This window comes from Cyprinodon tularosa, unplaced genomic scaffold, assembly GCF_016077235.1.
Source record: "Cyprinodon tularosa strain WSP-4 unplaced genomic scaffold, ASM1607723v1 ctg120, whole genome shotgun sequence".
Classification (NCBI taxonomy): Eukaryota; Metazoa; Chordata; class Actinopteri; order Cyprinodontiformes; family Cyprinodontidae; genus Cyprinodon; species Cyprinodon tularosa.
The window spans coordinates 2,784,159-2,806,217 of NW_024038004.1; the positions used below are offsets into that span (position 1 = coordinate 2,784,159).

At 37.8% G+C, this 22,059-nt stretch overlaps 1 protein-coding gene across 3 annotated transcripts in view; it reads right to left on the reverse strand.

The window, feature by feature from the left end:
- Positions 1-22,059, reverse strand: part of zgc:110158 (uncharacterized protein LOC553590 homolog) — a 51,903-nt gene that overhangs the window by 18,378 nt on the left and 11,466 nt on the right. For all 3 annotated transcript variants that reach the window (XM_038273570.1, XM_038273562.1, XM_038273554.1), the window contains exons 2-4: positions 16,487-16,559; positions 14,400-14,461; positions 11,461-11,545 (exon numbers count right to left, since the gene is read on the reverse strand). In XM_038273570.1, coding sequence (XP_038129498.1) covers positions 11,461-11,545; positions 14,400-14,461; positions 16,487-16,559 — 220 coding nt within the window. The remainder of the gene's footprint in view (positions 1-11,460; positions 11,546-14,399; positions 14,462-16,486; positions 16,560-22,059) is intronic.

Sequence of the window (22,059 nt, forward strand, 5' to 3'; positions counted from 1 at the left end):
GTTGGTGGTGGGCGGACCTCTTCTTAGAGGTTACTTATAACTTGGGTTAGGGTTTCCCCTGGTCCCTATTGCAAATAGGTAAAATAAAAACTAATCAATAATCATCAACTGACTGATAAGAAACTGAAACATTCTTCAGCCATACTCGTACAGTCCTAAATCATTTTTGAATTTGTTTGTTTTCCCATTACTTTACAAAATAAATTATCTGCAGGAAAAGGCTAAACAAGTACCCCTTAAAAAATATCACCATCCAGCCTTCCTCCTCATTCTGATAATTTGGACACATATTAAAATGATATTTGTGATATGATATATTGTGTAGCTGAAATACTTTATAACTTCTGACTGAAATAAGGTAAACACTCAGTTAGTGGAAATGATCTAAACCTTTATGGAGCCATGTGAATGAGTGAACGCCTCCATCTGATGAGTTTGTGAATTTACATTACAACCACAAGCGGACAAACAGGCAGACCGATGGACTTTTACACAAAGACGTGGAGGAAGTCTCAATATAAAACCGCTTTTCCTTCCTTTTATTTCTCCATATTTTTACAGACCAAGCACTTAAATAAAACCCCAAACTTTTCAGAGCTGTGTAGGAAACCTGGGACTTGTGAAGATAAACCGCCCTCTGCACCGCAGTGCAGCCCAAATATTTAGAATACAATGGAGGAATGAGAAAACATTTACTGGTATAGACCTTTTAAACGAGGCACTGCCTTGACTTTATTTGGCTCTCCAGCTGCTCTTCTTAACCTTTTATAGAACCGGTTAAGAACCGACTCTGGTACCAGCGCTGCTTTAGCACCAGAACTCCTACTTCTGGTGGCAGAGAACTACAGCTCAGACATTAGTGGTGCTTAGTGTTGGCTCACTGTGAGGACCGTCATGTTGTGTTTGCTTTTCATCCTCTGTACAGATCCCAAAGGCTGATGAATAATCTATTAGAGAACAAAAGACTCAGGATCTGATTGGGTGGCACAGCGCAGTATGTAGATGGGTTATACAGAATAGCATTGATCCATACCTCTCCATTTCCCTCTTCCCCTCTCTCACCCGTAGGACCTACCGGACAGATCAATAGTGCTCAACACATTATTGACCTCCGCCTGATACCTTTCACAGGGATAAAGACGGAGACATAAACACTGGATGGCAAAAAGGGAGAGGCAGGAAGGGAAAGCGAGTGCATTCGTGTGTGTCTATACTTGTGTGTGCCTCTGCCTAGAGAGGTACTAATCTACATTCTGGTTCACACTGATATGTACCTCATCACTGTCTCCTTGACCTGCTGTCCTTAACGTACCCGCGTAGGGGTGGGGGGATGCTGAAGGAGCGAGGATGAGAGGTGGTCAGAAAAAAAGCTGACGGTGGTGATCAGGCCGGTTCGCCCACCCCGGTAAAACGCCACGTGTCTCTCAAAAAGCAACAAGACACGACTTCAACTCTCACCGTCACGTCTGACAAACACAATCTCTGAAGGCCCAGCTGGTCCTTCCAAACTGGCACAACTCGCACGGTAAACACACACAAGCACGCTTCCACAATAGGCTGCTGCCAAGGTAGCAGTGCCGAACCAGACGGAAGGAGGAGTGTGCACAAATGCACGGCGGGGCTAATACACGATGCAGACACAACATCCACTTAGCCAGGGCTCCAGAGACAAGGCTGGGGGGGCGCTGCTAGAAAATAGGTGAATCACATCTAGAAAACAGAACAAAAACAAAAGCTATAAATCAGGATAAAATCTTAAAACCACAACAGAGGGACCTTTTTGGTGCACCAAATGATCAGCCTTTATTTCCTCAATTTTAGAACATTGGTGATCTTATTTACCTCTGCAAAGGTCTGAAAATCACCCACTGTTTAAACTTATATTTTAGAGCAGTTGTTTCCATTTTTAGTGTTTTACGTGTACTGATTAAAGTCTTTCAGTAATTGAAGGTTTTGTGGTCTATAACAACTGACAGTGTTAGATATAAAAAAAAAAAACTAAAAAACAACAACATCTGTATCGATCTAAACTGTAATCGGCATGTCAGGTTTTTAAAAGATCGGGAATCGGTTATTGGCTAAAAACATTGCAATTAGTGCACCCTTTGTTTTCAGGAAATGTCACAGCAAGTCAAATCCCTTAAAAACCATCACCAAAGCCGTCCACTGGTAGCCCTGCTGATATGATTCAAATATTTACACAAATCCAGGAACAGTAAAGCAGTTTCAGAACTAGCACCACAGTATTTTTCTCGGTTTCTAATAAACTCCTACTTTTATACCAAATATAATGGGAATCACATATTCTGGCTTCACTGTTATTCTGCATAATGTTTCCGAAAAGGGAAAATTAAGACATTTTTGGCCTTTTTTTCAACTTTTGGTTAGCAGTGGTCTTTGCCTTCAACATTTCCTAGTGATTTGACTGTCCTCCAATCACAGATGTTTCAGAAGTGGTTTTGGCTTTTTATTTTTGCTTCCTGGATCAACCGCAGGTGCAACTGTTGGTAGATTTTCTAAGTTTGCCCTCTCTTGGGAAGGTTGTATTTGCTCACGCTAAGGTTTGCTTGATTCCCCAAAGCCTTAAGAAACGCTCTGAAACATTTATGGAGGACAGTTTTAATTTGGAATTTCTTTAGATTGGGTCATGGTGGAATGCTTTGAGGTTTTTTAACCTACTTCATGCTGTCAGACAGGCTCTATATCAAGCAATTACTTGGTTGTACCAGAAAATATGGCTTTTTTTTTTTTTACGTGTTTTCTACATAGACAACATTTACTTAAGAAAAAATCACTTTAAAACTATTTTATCTTTAAAATTAACAAGTTAATTATACGTCTGTTTTTTCCGGCAGTACTATAAATCTTGGTTCCCATTAGTATCTAAAAAGAGATAAATGTTTGTTTTTTTATTCCTTTTCCTTTTTAATAATTAGCAGCAAGGTACAGAGTTCACCTGCTCTTGCTAAGTAGGTGAAAAAAGGCTTAAGACTGAAAACGCAACACTAGAGTCATGACTGCTATATATAGCTGCCTGGTCTGTAAGGTATCTTATTACTGTATATAGGTGAGTCATTACTGTCCTCCTCCTGTGAGCAAGGCAGGCACTCAAATAGTGTTTAGCATGCAGCTGCACATATTCCAAACACAAGACTAACAACATTTCTGGTGGAAACCCAGAATAAAGTAAAATTTCATCTATTGCTCATCATTAATACAACCTCAGATTGATTTGTATATGTTGTTATAAAATCTAGATTTTTTTCCTAGATCATTACAACTAAAACAACGGGCACAACTTAAAGCTATGAGCTGATCCTGTTTTAGTAGGACTGTAATGATTTAGCTAACAAGACTATAGAGGATATGAGGGTCACAAGAGACAAAACACTTGTTATATTTTGGGAACAACTAAGGTCTTTAAATTCACAAACTCTCTTTCAACAAATCTATAATAGAAAGAGATATTAATCAGCCAGAGTTTGAAATATCAGTATTTCTTTTTAAATTGGTTCTGGTTGTGGATCCGTAAGTCAAATACTTTTTCCCTTTTCAATTACAGCAAGCTAAGAATTTGCGCTATTTTTGGTGCACAAACGTGCTCTCTTTTAAGTTAAGAGCTGATAAAGGATAGGGGCATATGTTCTGATTCCTTTATTACAGATACTGGTGCAGCAAATGCTTTTTAAATGTAAGTGTGAAAGTTTTTAAAGTGGAACTAAGCTTGATGCATTTGGTACCAGAGTTGTGTAATAAAATGAAAAAAAATGGCTGTTGAATATTCATACTTTTCATATTTAAATGAGATTGGATCAGATCAGATAAAAAATAATCAATTCTAAACCTTGAGAATCTTATTTGAATTCATTTTTAAATTTTGAATCAATACTCTGCCCTACCTGATACAAGGAGGTAGACATGTATTAAGTTATGCTGTTTAAATCATTAGGAGGCAGTCCATAGAGGGCAGCACTAATATGTTTGAGGATAAATTTTGCAGAAAGTTTACATAAGTTTTTAAAGCAACATTAAGACAGCACCCTTAAACTATCTGAACTCCAAATAGTTTGGGATTTAGATTCTCAAAGGAAAAAAGTATAGGGAATCAGAATCAGTCAAAATGGGAACCAGCAGTTCTGAGCTTCCAGTAAACCAGAAGAGGCAGGAAAAGCTGGACTGATGCTGATCTAATGTTTCAGTTCATGTCGTTCATTCATCCAGATTTTTCAAATGAATTAACAAGTCTGCAATCGAATACGATGCAATGAAAAAAAAGCCATTAACCCGTTATTTCCATCTATATGAACTCACAAAAAATAACCAGATATTGTCTATTTTTTACTAAGCTCTAACAGGCATTAGCCATCTAAATCAAAATCAAATGCTTTTAATTATATGAAAAAATAAATCATAAAATCATCCGTTTGGCATCTTCTAATGCAAAGTAAAGGTGCATCTTTAAAAAGAAGATTTGGGAGACATTTTCACTTTGCTTCAATGTAATTTGGCCATTATTCATTTAATCAATGTGATTTAAAGTATACTTACATTGCCTACCATGACATCTCATTACAACGATATTCATTTATATTTAACACTCATGTAAATACTCAAATATCATCACACCAATCAACATTTAAGGGAATAAAAACTGCTGATAACACAGATTAAGGACCAACCATCTTCATGTTCGCTACTCTGGTGTCCTCTCATTAGAGCTACAGGGCATAGTGGGTAAACCACCAGATTAGGCGATCAATCTTCTCAGGAACACAGCTAGCTGTTGTGGTGATGAGGGTCGGTGGGAAGGATAGGAAAGTACAAAGTGATAAGCTATGAGAGAAGTGAGGCAGATTGGTGTGCTAAGGAAAGGGTAAGAGTTATGATTTGGTAGAAGAAGAAGTGCAAAACGAGTTGTGAAGTAGTTGAAATTATGCAAAATTTAGGGAAAAAAGGAAGCAGAGAGGAAGAGCGGGAAAAAAAACAAAAGGGGTGATGATGTAAATAAAGAAAAATGACATAAAAGGCTTTAGTTTTAATCTGGGTCCAAAAATAAAATGGAAAGAAAAGATTGTGGCTGTCTTCTGTTTGCATCAGACTGAATGGATATCTGGCCTTGACGGGCAGCATTACGTCTTTCAGCTGACAAACACAGCTTTATGTTCAGGTTCGAGGCGGCATTTGGAGACAGTGTGGGTTGTATAAGGCACATTCCTAAAGCACAAAGAACAGCAGTGTGTGCTTCAAGGCTCACTGATGAACCACCTGTCTCAAACCGAGGTGCCTCCACACCGGTAGGAAACAGACTCCTCCTTAATCCAGAGGGCAACTGGTCTCCTTGCAAAGCCGTTTCTTCTGCACTGGGCTTTCGGCTAATGAGGGAAAACAAAATTAAGCAACATGATGGAATGAACTATGGTTTATAAAGGTTTAACAGGGATTAAAATATCAGGTTTATGTGGATAGGATCAATAATTTGATGCAACTTGCCCTCAGACGACACATAAAGAACTTATGGTCCTGGGTGTTTGGTCGTCTTCGGAGCCTCTCGTTTACTAACTTCTTTCAGCAAAGATCAGAGATCCAATCAGAAGTGGTTACTTAAAAGTCACCGGTGGCACATTCTGATGCCAAGGTGAACAAAGGTCTGTTCTCTTGTGATCGGATCACTTAGGATGCTTGTTAACGTCAGGTGTGGTACAAAGCTTATAAGCTTTAAGGAGATCATCCCAAGGGACTAAGTGAGTGTTGAGTGGGAATCTCATCAACAAATAACCAGCCCGGACCAAAGCTGGAGAAGCCAACTGCGTTTTATCAGTAATGTCAGAATTGATCAGAATTTAGGGTTAAACAGTAAAAGTGAGTCCTTTGCTAATTTAATCATCTCTGCCTGGCATTAAAGATAACTCCTTAGAGGGCTGAAGAATCTCAACCGGAGAATTCAAAACTTTACAATATTGAGTCTTTATCCCACAGAAGGATTGCCGGACCAATTACTCCCATGTCTAGTTTGATCTCTTTCCTGATTGATGCTTCTAATGTAGCCAATGATCCAAATATCGTTGCACAGGGAAGCAGCCATGTCTCTCTTCTTGGACAAAGCCACTGATTTTGTGTACAATTTTTTTCTCTTCCTCATAGAAATCTCTCCTTGATCCACTGCTTCAGTTATTAACACACATTCGAAAAAAAGCTTTGCTTGCTCTTCTTTGTTATAGATAGTAATCATGGCGAAGGGTCTTAAATGTAACTCATCCCGGGTAACAACAGAGACAAATTTTTGAAAAATGCCACTAATGTGGTGGGAGGCCATGAGACCGTGACAGGGGAAGCCGTGTGTTTATGTGTTAAGTGGAGGTGTGGTCAAGACGAGAAAGTGGGAGTTAGTTTAGCCTTAGTAAAGAATGGAGAGAGAACAGGGGGATGCTGTAGTTAAGCCACAGGTAGATCCTATGAAGTGGAGCCTTTGTTTCCAGCCGTGGAAATGGTCAAGGGAGAGTTTTTTTGCTTCAAGGTGCTGACTTAAGCCCTCACATACTGGGGCGTACTTCCCTCAGTGGACTTCCTTACTCGAGGCAGACTGGAAGCGGATGTCTGCCGCACATGTCTGTGCAAACATCAGTTTTTATTACTGCGTATGTTTAAAAACTGCCCGGCGATAAATGGTGGTCACGTCGAACTGTTGTATGTGACACCAGGGAGGTAGGTTGAGAATAAAGCTTTTCGGATATTACCCCTGGAGGAATTCTTTTTAATTTCCTATAGAAAGTACACCTGGTTCAGCACCCATGTGTTTCCTTCTTGTTCTAAAGCTGGCTCTGTTGGAGGTTACATACAGGTAAGAAGTGGTAGTTTCTCTTTACTGTCACCACATGCTTGCAAGGGATGTCACTGATCGGATCGCAGCAGCTGGGCTTCCTCAGATGGATAATTCTGACTCACTGCACTAAAATAGATTGAATGGGGTCATAACTGGGACTGAATGGCACAGCAGGTGATTCCATCAGATTCTGAAAATATGGCTGGATCGTACTGGAATGAAGGGACTTTGGACCTGGAGTCTATACAGTCGGACCTGAATGTGATAACTGAGTTTTGTTGTGATTTGGCTTAATATAAATAAACTAAAAACAGATCACATGTTAGAGCATAATGCTTAAATTAGAAAATTATTATTAGGTATAGCAGATGATGCTTAACAGGTGCTATTGGTAACATTTAACAAATGACAAAACCTCAATCTGAAAAAAAAAATAAATCAAATTAATACATACACAAAATCGAAATATCTATATAAATCTAATATGGTAAACAAACGTTATTAGATCTAAAAAGTTCTAGATTAGATTAGGCTTTGATATAAGGAAATGAATCAACCAGCGTTATGTTTTCCTAAAATTAAACCCTGTGGGTTTTTCAATTATTAAAACCAACTATAGCAGAACCTTTGCAGACGTTTCCTCAACAGTAACTTAAGCTCAGCATCCAGCAGAGAAAACAGTGATAGTGTTTCTTTAATGCCAGCGTGCCATCTAGCAAGTTCGCAGGGCTAAAACTCTTTAGAGGTGAAATTTCTTTCTTCCTCCGGCGCTGCCTTTAACTGGCTCATTCTTTTGAAACCAGCAGAGAGAGGACCTGTGCTCAGAGGCTAGCCTCGGGGGGCTGGAGCCAAAATTAAACCGGTCCCGTCTCTGAGCTTTATCACCGTTAGGGAGCAGACAGCAAGCGTCCATGTCACATGCCCATCTACATTTATACACAGTTTTAACTGGAAGGATGGTGTGAGACCAGCCGCCCTCTTATGGGCAGGCTGCCAGAGATGCCCCACCACCACCAAACACACATGTACACACACACACAAATCCCTGGCTTAGCCTCGGCCCAGTGCTGGGATTACCGGATTAGAACTCTATTCCATTATCTCCCCACACTATACAGTACATACGCACGCGCCCGCAGTCTTGGCCGGACAGGACAGACTGAAGACAGACAACAGCTGACATCACATAAAACCATACAGTTACAGTCGAGTGAAAACATTTCTCCCATTTAAGAACCGACTTTGTTCTTCAGAAGCATAAGATTCTTTATCAGCAAGTAGCGTAACGAAAATAAATAAATAATTATTCACTAAAAAACCTTTATTCACTAAAAAACCTTTAACAAAATACCACAACTGTTTTGCTACGGTCATTTAACGCCCAGTTTTTAGTTTTTATTGTGTTTGGAAAATCTAAAAATCTAAGTCCCACAACATACAGAGTGAATTTACCCTATACAGATTTTTTGGGGACACTTTTGAAGCCAATATTGCTTTTGACATGATATTCCTCTACTTGCATGACAAAAAAAAAAATAACACAATGATTAAAACAAGTTTAAAAAAAATGCTAGATAAAAAAAAAAAAAAAAAAAAAAAAAAAAAAAAGAAAAAAAAGAAAAACATTAACAAATCAAACAAAACATTAGGAGTTAATTGCAAATAGAGAGAGGCAGCGATTCATGTTTTTTCATATGATCTCAAGCCATGGCTGATGAATGCACTAATGAATCGGCCAAGGCATGCACATGTCAGCCAATGCAGGAAAAAAAAAAAAGGAAAAAATTACATGGACCCAAAAAACATCAGCTGGCTGATCTATTTACCTTTACCTTCTTCTATCTATAATCCGTTCTGTTATACTGAATCTCTAAAATCACTAATCTACATTTTCTTCTAAATAAAAATGTATGCTGACATCAGAGTTGTACTTTAAGGAATAGACCAAGGATAATCTTTTTGTTTTTGTTTTCTGTTGGTTTTAAAACTGCGACTCTAATTAAGCCGCTTGCAGCAGCACAGTCTTCTCTTTCACATTGAGGTGGATCAGAGGAATGACTGAAACAACAATCTGGCACTCTGAAATCAGCTGTTCTCCGGCTACCAGTCTGAGATCTACACGTGTTCTTCAAGCGTTGTAAGCATCTAAAAGGTTTCAACATGGAGCAAAAGGTCAAAGACAACCCACCCCATGAGGAAATCTACAAGACCGATGGATGAAACTGCGGAACGAATGGTGAAGTACTGAGATGACGTAAGCAATCCTCGGCTGCAGGGAGACCAGTGAGGCTTTATGATTCTCCAGTGTCCATCTAATTGCAGAAATACATTTATGGGCAGATCATAAATGATGCAGATAACATGTAGAGGATGGCTCACAATGACTTCTTATTGAAGCACTGAATGCTTTTGGACAGCATGCCTGAAGACCACAACAGAGTGCTCAACCAGAGAATATTAGGTATTGGGGAAATGCCTAATGCATTTTTAGGTGGATATTAAAAAAATATATATTTCAGGGGTGGACTGGGATGAAAGCGATCCATAAAGGGGGGTCGTTATATGTGGAACTATGATCTGAAATCCTATAATTGTCAATACTTTGGCACTGGGGCGTACCTCGTTTGAACAACTTAGACTGATTAGCCGATTATAGACAAGTCCAAATCAGTTCTGACAGAAAAATTGCAGAGTTTTGCAGTACTTAAAAAAACAATGTTTATGTAGACGAGGTTTGTTTTGCTCCTAACATGTGGACCAGAGGTATTTCTCCTCTTCTCCAGACTGAACTTTATGGAAAAACTGGATCTTCAGTTCTGTTTTGTTTTTTAAATTTTGAACATTTAAATTTTGAACATTTACTTTGTACAGCAGGAGTCTGAATCGTTATGTTTTACAAGTTGTGAAACAGCAACATGTTGAAACTGGGTGTGTATGGGCCATTTATTTCACTATGTGACATATTAGACAACCAATGATGGTCTATTTACACCAGAACTGGGATGTTGGGGTGATCTAACCTCTGAGGTGATGGCGTCACATAAGAGACATGAGTCCTTATAGCCTCATAGCCATTACAACCACTGTTGCAACAAGAACAATAGAAAAACCACTGTTCTACACAGTATTTTTCTGCACAAAAACTGTATCAAAACAGTTCATTTTATAAGAGATAAACTGTACACTGATGACTGACTAAATGCTGAAAACAAAGTAGTAAAGGTTTACTACTGTTGAGGTAAGAAGCAGCCATCTTGAATGCAGAAGCTGTATGGTCTGCCACTTGTAATTCTGACTTTTGGAGAGCAGCACAACTCCATTGCAATTGTGTATCTTTTACACTTACCACTAGAACTCTAGATTATTAACAGCATAGCTTCCAAATGTGTATTCCTTAATTTAAAGTTGTCTGAAAACAGATAAGCAGTGATTTTGTCCAGTCTTAAATTCCTGTTCATTATACACTTAGGAAACAAAAGAAAATAAGGAGAAAATGTTTAAATTAAGGTAAAAGGGGCTAGTTAATGATTAATCATGTGAAATAACCATAAGCCATAAAACACAACACATTTATTCAGTTTCTATGGGTTTTTATCCCTTAAGGCACTTTAGGAAAATTTTCAACCCATCACCATCTAGATGTAGATATTTTCTACACCGAGTTTGTCCAATTCCAGCCAAAGCCATTAGATAGTTTAAAGGAAAAAGATGCAAAGATCCTGGATGTTTCAGATAAGAGTCAGAAAAAAAGTAGCTTTCTCTCCACAGCACTAAGTTAATTAGGAGACTCCTGGTTTTATGTGAGAAGCTCACATTAGGAGGAAAATACTGAATGGCCACAATAAAACTAGTGAATAAGTAGAAGTCGTGCAAACCATGATTTTATAAACTAAACTGCAGCTCTAGCTTTGGATCTTTAGCTGCTTATGAATTCACAGGTTCTGGCTGAGTGAGACATTTCAGAAACGATAGCATCCCCTTGTTCCATCGCTACCACTCATCAGTCTCTATTTCCCCCAGTGTTAAAGATGTGTAAAATCAGCAGCATTGTGCAAAGAAGATCTGACAAATCTTTAATTTGATACAAAGCTACTGATGAAATGATATTAAATACTGTTTACATTTTTAAAACTAGGTAAATTTCTAGGAACAATCCTTAACCTTTTGTTTAATCAGGGTAACAATATGTGTAAGGGTCAGACGTTATTTAGCATTTCAACATGAGGATTGAAGGTAGTTTTAACCTGGTTCCACAGAGAGAACCTCTACTGTCCTACCATCACAAAAATAAACAGTGTGATTGTTAACAGGAAATAAATAAGGTGAGAACATCCTGCTCACTGCTAGAGAATCAAAGACATAGGAAACTTAATTATAAGGCCTCTTAAACTTTTGTAGTTCAAGTCTCATAAAATAGTCCTATAAGGTTACAAAAAACAAGGGGGGGGGGGCAAAGGGCCAGGACTCTGGGTCATTTAGCTATAGTAAAAAGAGTTCCCCATTTCTGATTTCTCCAATTGTTGCAAAACAAATTAAAACAGAATTGTCTAAATGCTTTTACCTCAGCAAATATCCCTAAAGAACCTGCTAGCTACATGTTGCCCCCCGGCCTCAGCAGATATTCCATATTTGTCACTTACATAGTCATGGAAGGCCTTCGCTTCGCTGGAGTGTTCACATGTCTCCCTTCGGTCTGGAGCTGCGCAATACAAATCCCAGAATACACTAAAATAAAGAGGGAAGGAAGAGGTCAGAGGTTAGCAAACAGAGTGATCCAAGCACATGTTGTAGCAGCTATTCATCATATCCCATTCACACACTTTCATTATCTCCGTAGCCCTCTCAAGCCACCTCTTATGCACTTGAGCATCTTTGTGAGAGGGACACAATGCCAGTGTCACCCTTTCGATCAACCTCTCACTCACTCAAAATACACACATATACTTGTATTATCACACTAGCACCTCATCCCCGCTGCCTATACCCATGTCCTACCAAAGAGTGGCAAATGTAGACGCTCAGCCCTGAAACGCCACGCTGCAGTATTGTGAACGAATCTAAACTCACATGCTGTCCATATCAACATGCATCAACAATGGGTTTTTGTTTTATTGCTACATCTAAGAGCAGAGAGGCTAATCAAATAGCTAATAAATGTGCTAAATACCTGACTGAGAGGTTCTTACTGGATCCTTCTGAGCACTGATTTAACAATAACACTATTAAGGAACTGGAACAGCAAGACAGATACTGAGAGGGCCAATCAGCCGGCCTCTTTAGATGGACGCATCTGGTGGCTGCAGTCTGCAAAAAACATTATTTATCAAAATCTGTTCTGCTCCCAAACAGATTAACTGTCTATCTAATAAGAGAAAAGTCTATCACCCTTCTTTCAGCCAGCTGCTGGCAGTGCGCAGCAAAAAGAGAGGGCAATACTTAATTTTTTGTCTGGATGATACATTCCTATGCTACGTTTGAACATCATGTCAACTGCATCCAGAGAATTAAGGAACGTAAAAAAAAAAATTTATAAAAATTTCCTAGACAAACTCAAAACATCCTTTGGGGTTTTTTTTGCATGTGTGTAGCTGTTACATTTACATGGGCAGGGTTTAAATTTTTCTGTTAATTTTTAGGTTAAAATGATCCAATTTCTATGAGGCTTCCAGGTCATTATGTCATGGAAGCAAAGCAAACTCAACTTATATAGATTCTAAAAGAATATAAAAACTCCTAGTTGCTGCCTTGGAAAAGCTGCATCAAATTCATGATGGAGCGAATTTAGCAGAACTTAAACAGATAACAGGAAGGCCGGAAAACAGAGAATAAAATTGTTCCGTCTGATTCCACTGAGCGCCATTGTTTCAATGAAAAAAGGCTAAAGTCAGCGACCTCCACCTTCAGGTCAGAGCATTCCAGATTTCGGTTTTGATTTATATTCATGCACTAAATTGATGCTTATATTTTTGGAAAATTACATTTTTTGAAAATAAACACGTTCATAAAACATTTTCTTTAGGAAATGGAATGCGTAACTTTAACTACTAAAATTCTCTTCAATCAAAAGCAGCTTCAAGCCTCCAGAGAATCCAATCCAATTGTCAAAAGAAGTAAAAAAAATAAAAATACGAACCCCCAAATTATACAGCGTGCTTTAAAAATAACCTTCTGTAGGAAATATAATTTAAACCTAAACATTTAAAAACATATATTAACATATTCAAAGTGTTTGATTTGATCTTTTTGGAGCCGACATCACTTCCTCTTAGTTCATTGTTTAATTTAAGAAAAAATGCTGCTTTTCACTCTAAGAGGAACATGTCTCATTCTTACCTGGATGTTTATTAATAACTACAAAGTATTTTCTTCCATTTTAGCAGAAATTTGCTCTTTTGCTGTTTAGTTTAACTTTAGGATTGTTGTTCTTTACACAATGTGTGTGGGCCTTCATATAGCTTTATTACATTCTACTATAAATTATCACCACCTTAAGATGAGCTTGGTCATCTGTATGCATCATTTTTTGTTTTTTGTCTAAAAAAAAAAAAAAAAAAAAAAAGAGGAAATCAATGGGAATCCAAAGGTTTCCCTTTTTTGTAATTAACACCGTAAATGAAACAATATGTTCCTGGACTGCACAGGAACTCTGTTTAACTGCTGGATAGTCGTTACTCATATTTTAGTTATAAGACTGTTAAATTCACTCACATCTTTATTAAGGCCTTCATTAATTTGGTGTAATAATTTAAAATGACTGGCTTACAAATATCAGAAGAACCACTTGTAGCATTAAAGCTATCAAAACTACACTTTCAATAAAAAAAATAATCAAATGGATTAAAAATTTAGATATGTAAATGTGATTTTATCTTAAAGTGTCTGTTTTTTATGACATTTAGAAATATTTTAGAGCACTGTACCCCACAGGGCATTAAAATGCTGATGGGGCTTAAGGTGTTGACCCGGCAGGTCAAGTCTGTTGGAGGGGGAGAAACGACCAGGAGGAGGCGAGGAGGTGACACAAAGAAAGCTGGAATGCAACGGGTTAATCTGCTAAAAAGCCCTCTCCCCATGAGAACAAAGGGGGCAAAGTCGGAGAGTGGTGGTGGTGGGGTGGTCGCACAAAGGGTGAGGAGAAGGAGGAGCAAAGATGGGGGTCCATTCCCCCAACCATCTGGGTCTATTGTTTCAGAAACGGCGGAGAAGGTTGAGGGCTGGGAGGAGGGGATGAGAAGAAGGGGAGAATGGTGGGGGTCAGGGCCTCGGTTAGCCTGGTCAAGTAAAAGGCTGAGGCTACGCTTGACTCTCAGTCCAACTGAGACATTTTTACTTTTGTGGAGAAAAATGATTTTATTTACATTCTGCAGATCAGATTTTTATCTAAAATTCAGCCACTGGTTCTGGATTTTACTGTTTTAGTGATAAATGAGAGCAAGTCAGGACACAAAATCATACTTGGAGGAGGGATACAAAGCTTAGAAGATGTGGGGGCTGTTTATTCAGTCACTTGTTTTAAAAGGAACCTGTTTAAAGGCAGAAATAATCTGCTGCATGAGGATAATCTGACAATGATACTTACCACCACCAAGAATGAAGGAATCCAGGTGGCTCCCCTAATGTAATATTTTTCTCCCATCGAATCTGCCAAGAAAAGAGGAAGGTTATAGCAGATGGCATCATGTTTGCAGCTCCACAGGTTAAGATAATATAATAAGGCTTTCTAAAATCAGCACTGGCTACTAAGAGGACGACAGGCTTCATTCTGGCTCTGTCTATCTCCTGCTTGACTATTTAAGTTGGAGATCTAAAATACATGAATAAGTCCAGATTAAGTAGAAGAAACTAGATAAATGCTTTAATGAGGAGTCAAGTTTAGACTCTTGAATTAACTGCTTAAAAACAGTAAAAACCAGACCTTTTGTGAGAAACCGTATTAATTAAAATCTTAAATCTAATATTAAAACAAAAATAAAATCATCATATTGTCTCTTAATGGGCTCTGATCTGTGATTTCAAGGTCAACACTGAAATATGTGGATTTTTTTTTTTTAATACTGGACCAAGAACCTTCATCTTTATGGTCGGTCAGCCCATTTACCAACATGTTCATCCACCAAAAAAAAAAAAAAACAAAGACAAAAATGTTAGAAATGTTAGCATTAATGTATTATTGGGGTAATCTGTCATTTCAGTCTGGATTCAAAACATTAACTCTACATAAAAACCTTCAGGAAAATAATTGTTTTTATATTTTACAGCCCTTAGAGTGGGCATGATGATGGGCCAATTAAAGGGCTGATGGGCTCATCTAGCAACCAACCCACAATAAGACATAATTGGGCAGCTTTAGCAACCACTCCTGGCAGCAATACCTGAGGTAACTATGCATCATTTTAATCTTGCAACATACTTTAAATGTGTTTTGGTTTGTTCTTCTATAAGACACTGGTCAGGTTTATAGAGTCCAGCTGGAGCTGCTTACGTATAACTTTCCTAACTTTCCTTGTAAACATTCCTTAAGCCTTCGGTTCATTAAGCAACCGTTGCTCCTTTCCACTGTCTCCATATGCTTTCTTAGGAAGAAGGAAAGCTGCAAAGTCATTGACTTGATTTAAGTCAGCAGATTCCTTCAGAAAAAACCTCCCACTAATGGTTTTAATAAGCAGCTTTTTTTTTTTTTTTTTAGATTTATTGCATGATAACTAATTAAAAATCGTAAAGTATGTTACTGGAAGTGAATAACATTTATATTTTTGTTTTTTAGAAGAAATGTGATTTAATTTGGCTCTAAATTAATAAACTGATTTAAATGAGATCAACTTCTAAACATAGTGTTAATAGACTCATTGGCGCAAACATGTTTTTTATTCCTCAATTACATGTAAAAAAAGAACACAAAAAAAAAAAAAGAACCTTACCAGAAAATGGAACATTTGCTATAAACATTTCTACTGTTTGTTCCAACATTTATCAAATGTATCAAAGAACAATAATTAATTTAATCAACAAGCAAAATAAAGAAGAAAACTTTTGATTTGTCTGTGTTTCTCTGATTTTACAGCTGGAGACGTTAAAAGGAAAACAGGGCTGACTTCAATCAATGGCTGATCGATCCGTCCATTAAGGATCAGTAGCGTTCTTGAATGATTCTTTTTTGTTAATAATCCTTCCCACTAAACAATCGCTTCTCACTTTTCTTCCACATTGATGTCTTCTCCGAGATCATTGCCCACATTTTCCCACTTCATGATCCTGTTCAATAGTTTTGGGTTAATAAAGAGGTCCACACATGCTGATAAAAGGTTAATTAGTTTCACTCCAAATTACCAGCATCTGGTATGTACTTTCGAATAAATGCTGACAAGATGTAATTTGTTCATTTAAGTATGCCCTTGCTGGGGTTTCTCCTGCTATGCAGAGGCTAAAACCTGAAAGAATGCAAATTTGCATGCATCTACTTTAAAACGGAGGAATGTAGAAAAGCTGTTATCCCTTCAGAAGAAGTCGGGCCCGACGCAGGTAACATGCTTCAACAGGAGACGCCTGAACTTAAAGCAGAGGTGATTTCCAACGAAAGACAACAACTGAAGAGGACTTTGAACGTTCAGTTAAAGCAGGGCGTTTTTTCCCCTGATGAAACGGCTTGGGTTAAAGATGCAGCCTTACCTCAGACAGGAAGGTCTGTGCAGACTTCTGTGCTCCCACATGTAGCAGGTACTCATACACGTATAAGGCTAACCTGAAAAGAGAAAAAAGAAATCCTAAATCAGTGTCTCATCTTTGCATCGCATTGAGCAAAAATTAGATATCCTTTCAGAAATAATTAGATGAAAAACATATATTTCCCCCCCATATATTCAATTTAAAATATTCTGAAGTCTTATTTAAAAGATCCACAAATTATAAATCCAACTTTATTTATAAAGCATTTAAGACAAACACGGAGGAAGATATAACTTATTGAAAGCTAAATTATCAAATCATGTAAAAAAAAAAAGCTGAAAAGACAAATTTGAAACTAGCTTTATATCAGCATTACTAATCTGCTATATTTCTATTACTTATTAACTTGTGAAATTTTTAGAGACTTCCAAATACCATAAGTATGCCACGCTAAATGCAGATGATTTAAGGTGGTTAGTGAACATTGGAGGTTTTTATTCCACTTGTTAAAAAGCAGATGACTTCAAGTTTAAGTGCATCGTTTCAACCTGACCTGCGTTTAAGGACTACAGGTTCAAAATAATCTAGGGATGCACCGATCCAATATCGATTAGGGGTGTCCCAATACAACCTTTTTGTTTCCAATACGATACAAATATTGCAGCTTTGAGAAATGGCTGAAAGAGATATTAGTATGGATCATACTAGATTATATTACAATTTATAAGAAAATGCTTGATCAAGTAATATTGCCGTACAACAACGGACCCATATAAAATTAACCAATGAGTTACAGAAACTTGTGTTTCTATCAACATGAAAATATCAGAGATTTGAGATGTCGGCCGATAAAATACAATAATAGTTTTTTGACTAACGGCGAACCGATATTATCATCTGATCGGAAACTGGTCTGACATTTGCAAAAAATAAAGAAACACTTTGCTTCTATTTAAAGTTTATGTAACTCTGTGGTTAATAAGAAATGGGTTGATTGTTCTCATATCTGATGTTAAGTTTTCTCTGTTTGAGAAATATCACTTGATCAAGCCTTCACATTTATTTCACATGATAAAATAAGTAATAGTATGATGTGTGCTGACGTTGTATAAATATTAACTAAAAGCTGCAATATGGCTAACGCATCAGATCCCCTGGCTTCCACGCTTTAGAAAAAAGAAGTAAGTAAAAACTCAGGAAAACTCAAATACGGTTGTGACTACAATACTACACAGTGACACCACCTTTATGATTTATACATCCACAATTATCTGTGTTTAGATAAATTTTTGCAGGAGTAGTAATGGCTGCTACTAAATACAGCTTTTTTTTATATTGCCATTACATTGCCACATGTACGAAGCAACGAAATTAACTCTGCATTTAACCCATCCTCTTAGGGAGCAGTGGGCTGCCATTGTGCAGCGCTCAGGGAGCAGTGTGGGGTTAAGGGTCTTGCTCAGGGACCCACAGTGGCGGTCTGTGGAAGTGGGGCTTGAACTCAGAACCTCTGGATTTCAAGCACAATGCCCTAACCATTAGGCTACACTCCCCTACATCTACCAAATCATATTTTATTTATTTTTCAGAAATGTAAAGACTCCTATAATTTGCAGAGTAACGTTTTAGGTAGAATTTGGTAACAGATAAAAGAAAGATGCAGAAATTTGTTTTGGTGAATTTATTAATTAAAAAAAAAATATCTTAACAGGATGGGTTATTACCAAATGATGAGTCCAAACAAGTGAAAGAGAGATCAAACGAATCTTGAATGGGTCGACGGACCACATTTAAAAAAAAGATTATGGCTCACCCGAGTCAGAAGTGACAGCATACCTCGTCACACACACGCCTCTGCATCATACATATTCGTAACCAAACACACTATGCACAGGGCACCACATCTCTGACGCCAGAGTCTAATAAAGCATCAACTTTAACTGGTTAAATCTGAGCGGAGCTACAAATACAGCCATTTTATAACAAGCATGTTTTGAGAAAAATGAATAAAGAAGGGACTAATTACTAGTGAGGTGCACCGATCAGCCAAACTGATCTTACCCACCAATCTTATCCACCTCTGCAAAGGTCTGAAAATCAACCTTTATCAAGGCTCATATTTAAAAGTAATTCCTTATAAGCAATGAAGTCAATATTGTTTTAATAGCTAGCGTTCACATGTTTTTCATTAAAATTAGGTTGGAAAATATTATGTGTACTGGGATTCCATAACACTAGACCAAAAAAATAGATGGGGCCAACAGGGGCCAGAGCCCTTACAGAATTAGTCCTGGCCCCTGTTAGGGCCCTTCTACTGAAGACATAACACTAAATAAGTTCCTTATTTAGTGTCACATAAAGCGCAACCGACTAGTCGCTTGAACCGGTTTCATGTCTTACCTTTACCGCTTTACTTTAACAATGATATGAAAATTAAGGCATTCAACTTTTAGCCTGAACCATGTTGAGGTAGAATCTTTATCTTCCTTTGCTAGATCAGGGGTCTATAACTCACAGCTCCTTGGTCCCCAAAGATAATCTGCTTTAACCTCTTACACCCTAAGGGGGTATAAATAAATTTCTGCCTGACAAAAACACACAAAAGTAAATAACTTATAGCCTCAAAGCTATTAGATTTAAGAAGAAACTTTTGGTACGTCTGTAAAGGTAAGATGTCATAGAATGGTTTTCTGGTGTCAGCACAATTTTAGCTTTGACCCTGCCTGAAATATTAGGGACAAAATACAAAATATTTTGCATTTTTTGAACCTTGCCAAAATTTTCTTTGAAAAAACATTGCAAAACACTACCAAAATATTATTTATAGCACAAAAAAGTAGTACAGACTTTCAAATCTAAATGTTGTGTAAAAATATACCAAATTTGGACTCAATCAGATGAATCATATTTATTTTAGAATGGTATTAGTGAGAAATTTCTTAGGTGGAGAGGCCATTTTGGCACATTTATCCATAAATGTCACCAAACTGTGCCAAATATGTTTTTTTAAATCAATACTGGGGGTTTGGTAAAATTACAAGGTCACGTAGCAGCTGGACCCGCCGGTGGGTCCGTAGGGTTCAAGGGGTTAAGACTCACTTAATATATTTAAAGGTGTTAGCTACTTGTTGAACTTCTCCCAGCCAGTAAGTGGCGCTCTCTCCCTCCTCGATCTGCTAAAGGTTAGATTATACTTCTGCAACCGCACACATCAAATGTCGCTTGGGTCTGGTCGCGAACCAGTTTTGCTGGTATGCTTCTATACCGTCGGTCTGGAATTTCTAGGGACGCACAGCAGTTTCCCGCCAAAGTGCTAGAGGGAGCCCATTCGAAAACGCACGAGAACTTCGGCGGATGGTCACAAGAACTTCGGTGGTGCCGGCAGGAGTGTTTATCTTCCAAAACAACAATGGCGCATCTGCAAGATATCACGTTCACGTAGATGGATCTAGAGTTGCTAGACATCGAACAGGATTTATTTATTTATATAATTTGTCTGAGGCAGCGTACAACTGGTTTTACTTCCGAACCTCCTTGATTAACCTTTTGTAATAGCCATTGTTCCTCGGTTTTTAAAAATGACGCGCCCCGGCACCGAATCGAGAAGGATGAACACACAAACAGCCGGAAAGGCATACCAAGGACTAATCACAGCAGCTTTTTGTCTGCGTACTTCCGCTTGACGTCTGCACACGTTTGTGACCGTCTGATGGGTAGTCAGGATATTTTTGAGGTGTGCGACGACGGTTGCAGAACCTCTGCGTGGGGGGCATGGCCGGGCACAGTAGGGTTGTCAAAAGTATCGATACTCAAAAAAGTATCGATACTGAAACGTTGTATCCGGATACAATACTCATTTTCAAAAGTATCGAGTACCAGTCGCACCTAAACAGTCATTCATCTGAAATGCAGAATAGAGGAAAATGCACTTTCTGAACACAGTGTGATCGAATAATTCTGTGCACTTTTCAGTTTCAAACTTTTTTTTGTAAGAGGTGCAGCTGCTGAGAATTATTTTTGTTTCTTAACTGATTTGGCTAGTGTCATTGTTATGTGTGCAAAGCATAGCCAAGTAAGGAAAACTTAATTTTAATTTTGTAAGTTTTTTATCCAGTGTTGCCAACTCAGCGACTTTGTCGCTATATTTAGCGACTTTTCAGACCCCTTCAGCGACTCTTTTTCAAAAAAGCGACTGGCGACAAATCTAGCGACTATTCTGGTGTCTGCCGTGGGGCGCCTCCCCCCGTCCCAACCCTGTTTTCCCGCTTCCGCAGATGTCCCTCCCAGCGCTACAGTCAGAGACACAGATGTGTTCCCTCAGCGTCCAGACAGCAAAAGAACCGCGTGCATGCGCCGGGTTTGACGGCACAGGTTGATCACTCTGGAGTCAGCTCCCTCAGTTGCTGAGCCTGCCATAGAGAGCCTTGACCAACATGACCATGATCCACTCTTTCTGTGAGCAGGCAAGCACAGCCTGTGTGTGTGTGCAGGGAATTCTTATTAGTTAAAAAAAATAAATAAATAAATAATTAACATTTGCTCACATTGTCATTGATTCTTTATAGTCTTTTTTTCCCCATTTAGATAGTTAATGTAATGTAAAAAAAAAAAATGTTATGGTTCAAAATGTTCATGTTTTAGCATGATTTTTAAGGTCCTTAGTGGACCACAAGGGAAAAAAGAAAAAGTTAAATAAAATAAAAAAGTTGAAAAAAATATATATATTATGCAAATTAGGCAATGACGTCATTCAGCGACTTCTAGCGACTTATAGCACAGCCAATAGCTACTTTCCTTTCTGAGGAGTTGGCAACACTGTTTTTATCAAGCTTGCTAAATACTATGCACAGCAAACAACCTCAAAATGTTGTTCTTATTGTTTATTGTATTTATTTATTTATTTATTGTATTTTAATTATTAATCAAAATATTTCTGTTGAAATTTTATCCTTGTGGTATCGAAAATGGTATCAAGTATAGAATATTTTCCTTAGTATCGGTATCGAGTTGAAAAGTTTAGTATCGTGACTAGGGCTGCAACTAACGATTATTTTGAAAATCGATGAATCGGACGATTATTTTTTCGATTAATCGATGAATCGGACACAAAATATTTTTTTTATATTAACCTCTTTATTCCAAAATAAACATTTTAGACAGAACAAACAAGCACACAAGTACAGGTTTCTCATTAACTGTACTGGTGCTATATGAAAAATAAATGTTTGTGTTAAAACTATGCAAACTTACATGAGAAATGTAGCTGTACATCCACAAAATATAGGGTACTTTGTTTCATAAAGCGCAAAAAAAGACATTTTTGTTTTAAAAGCCCCTAAGGGGTTCAAACAATAGGCCCCCCCATTTCAACAAATGAGTTTTTTTTAGACTAGAAGAGTTCTGCCTTTTAAGACAGGAAAGTATAGCAGTTAAAGTTGCTACTTAAGAAAATACTTAACCATAGAGATAAAAATAGCCCTGTGATTCAAATTATAAATTGTATTTGGAATAAAAATGAGAGAACTAGGGGTGTTAAAAAAACACATCCTCCAAAGACAGATATTTACATGGGAATG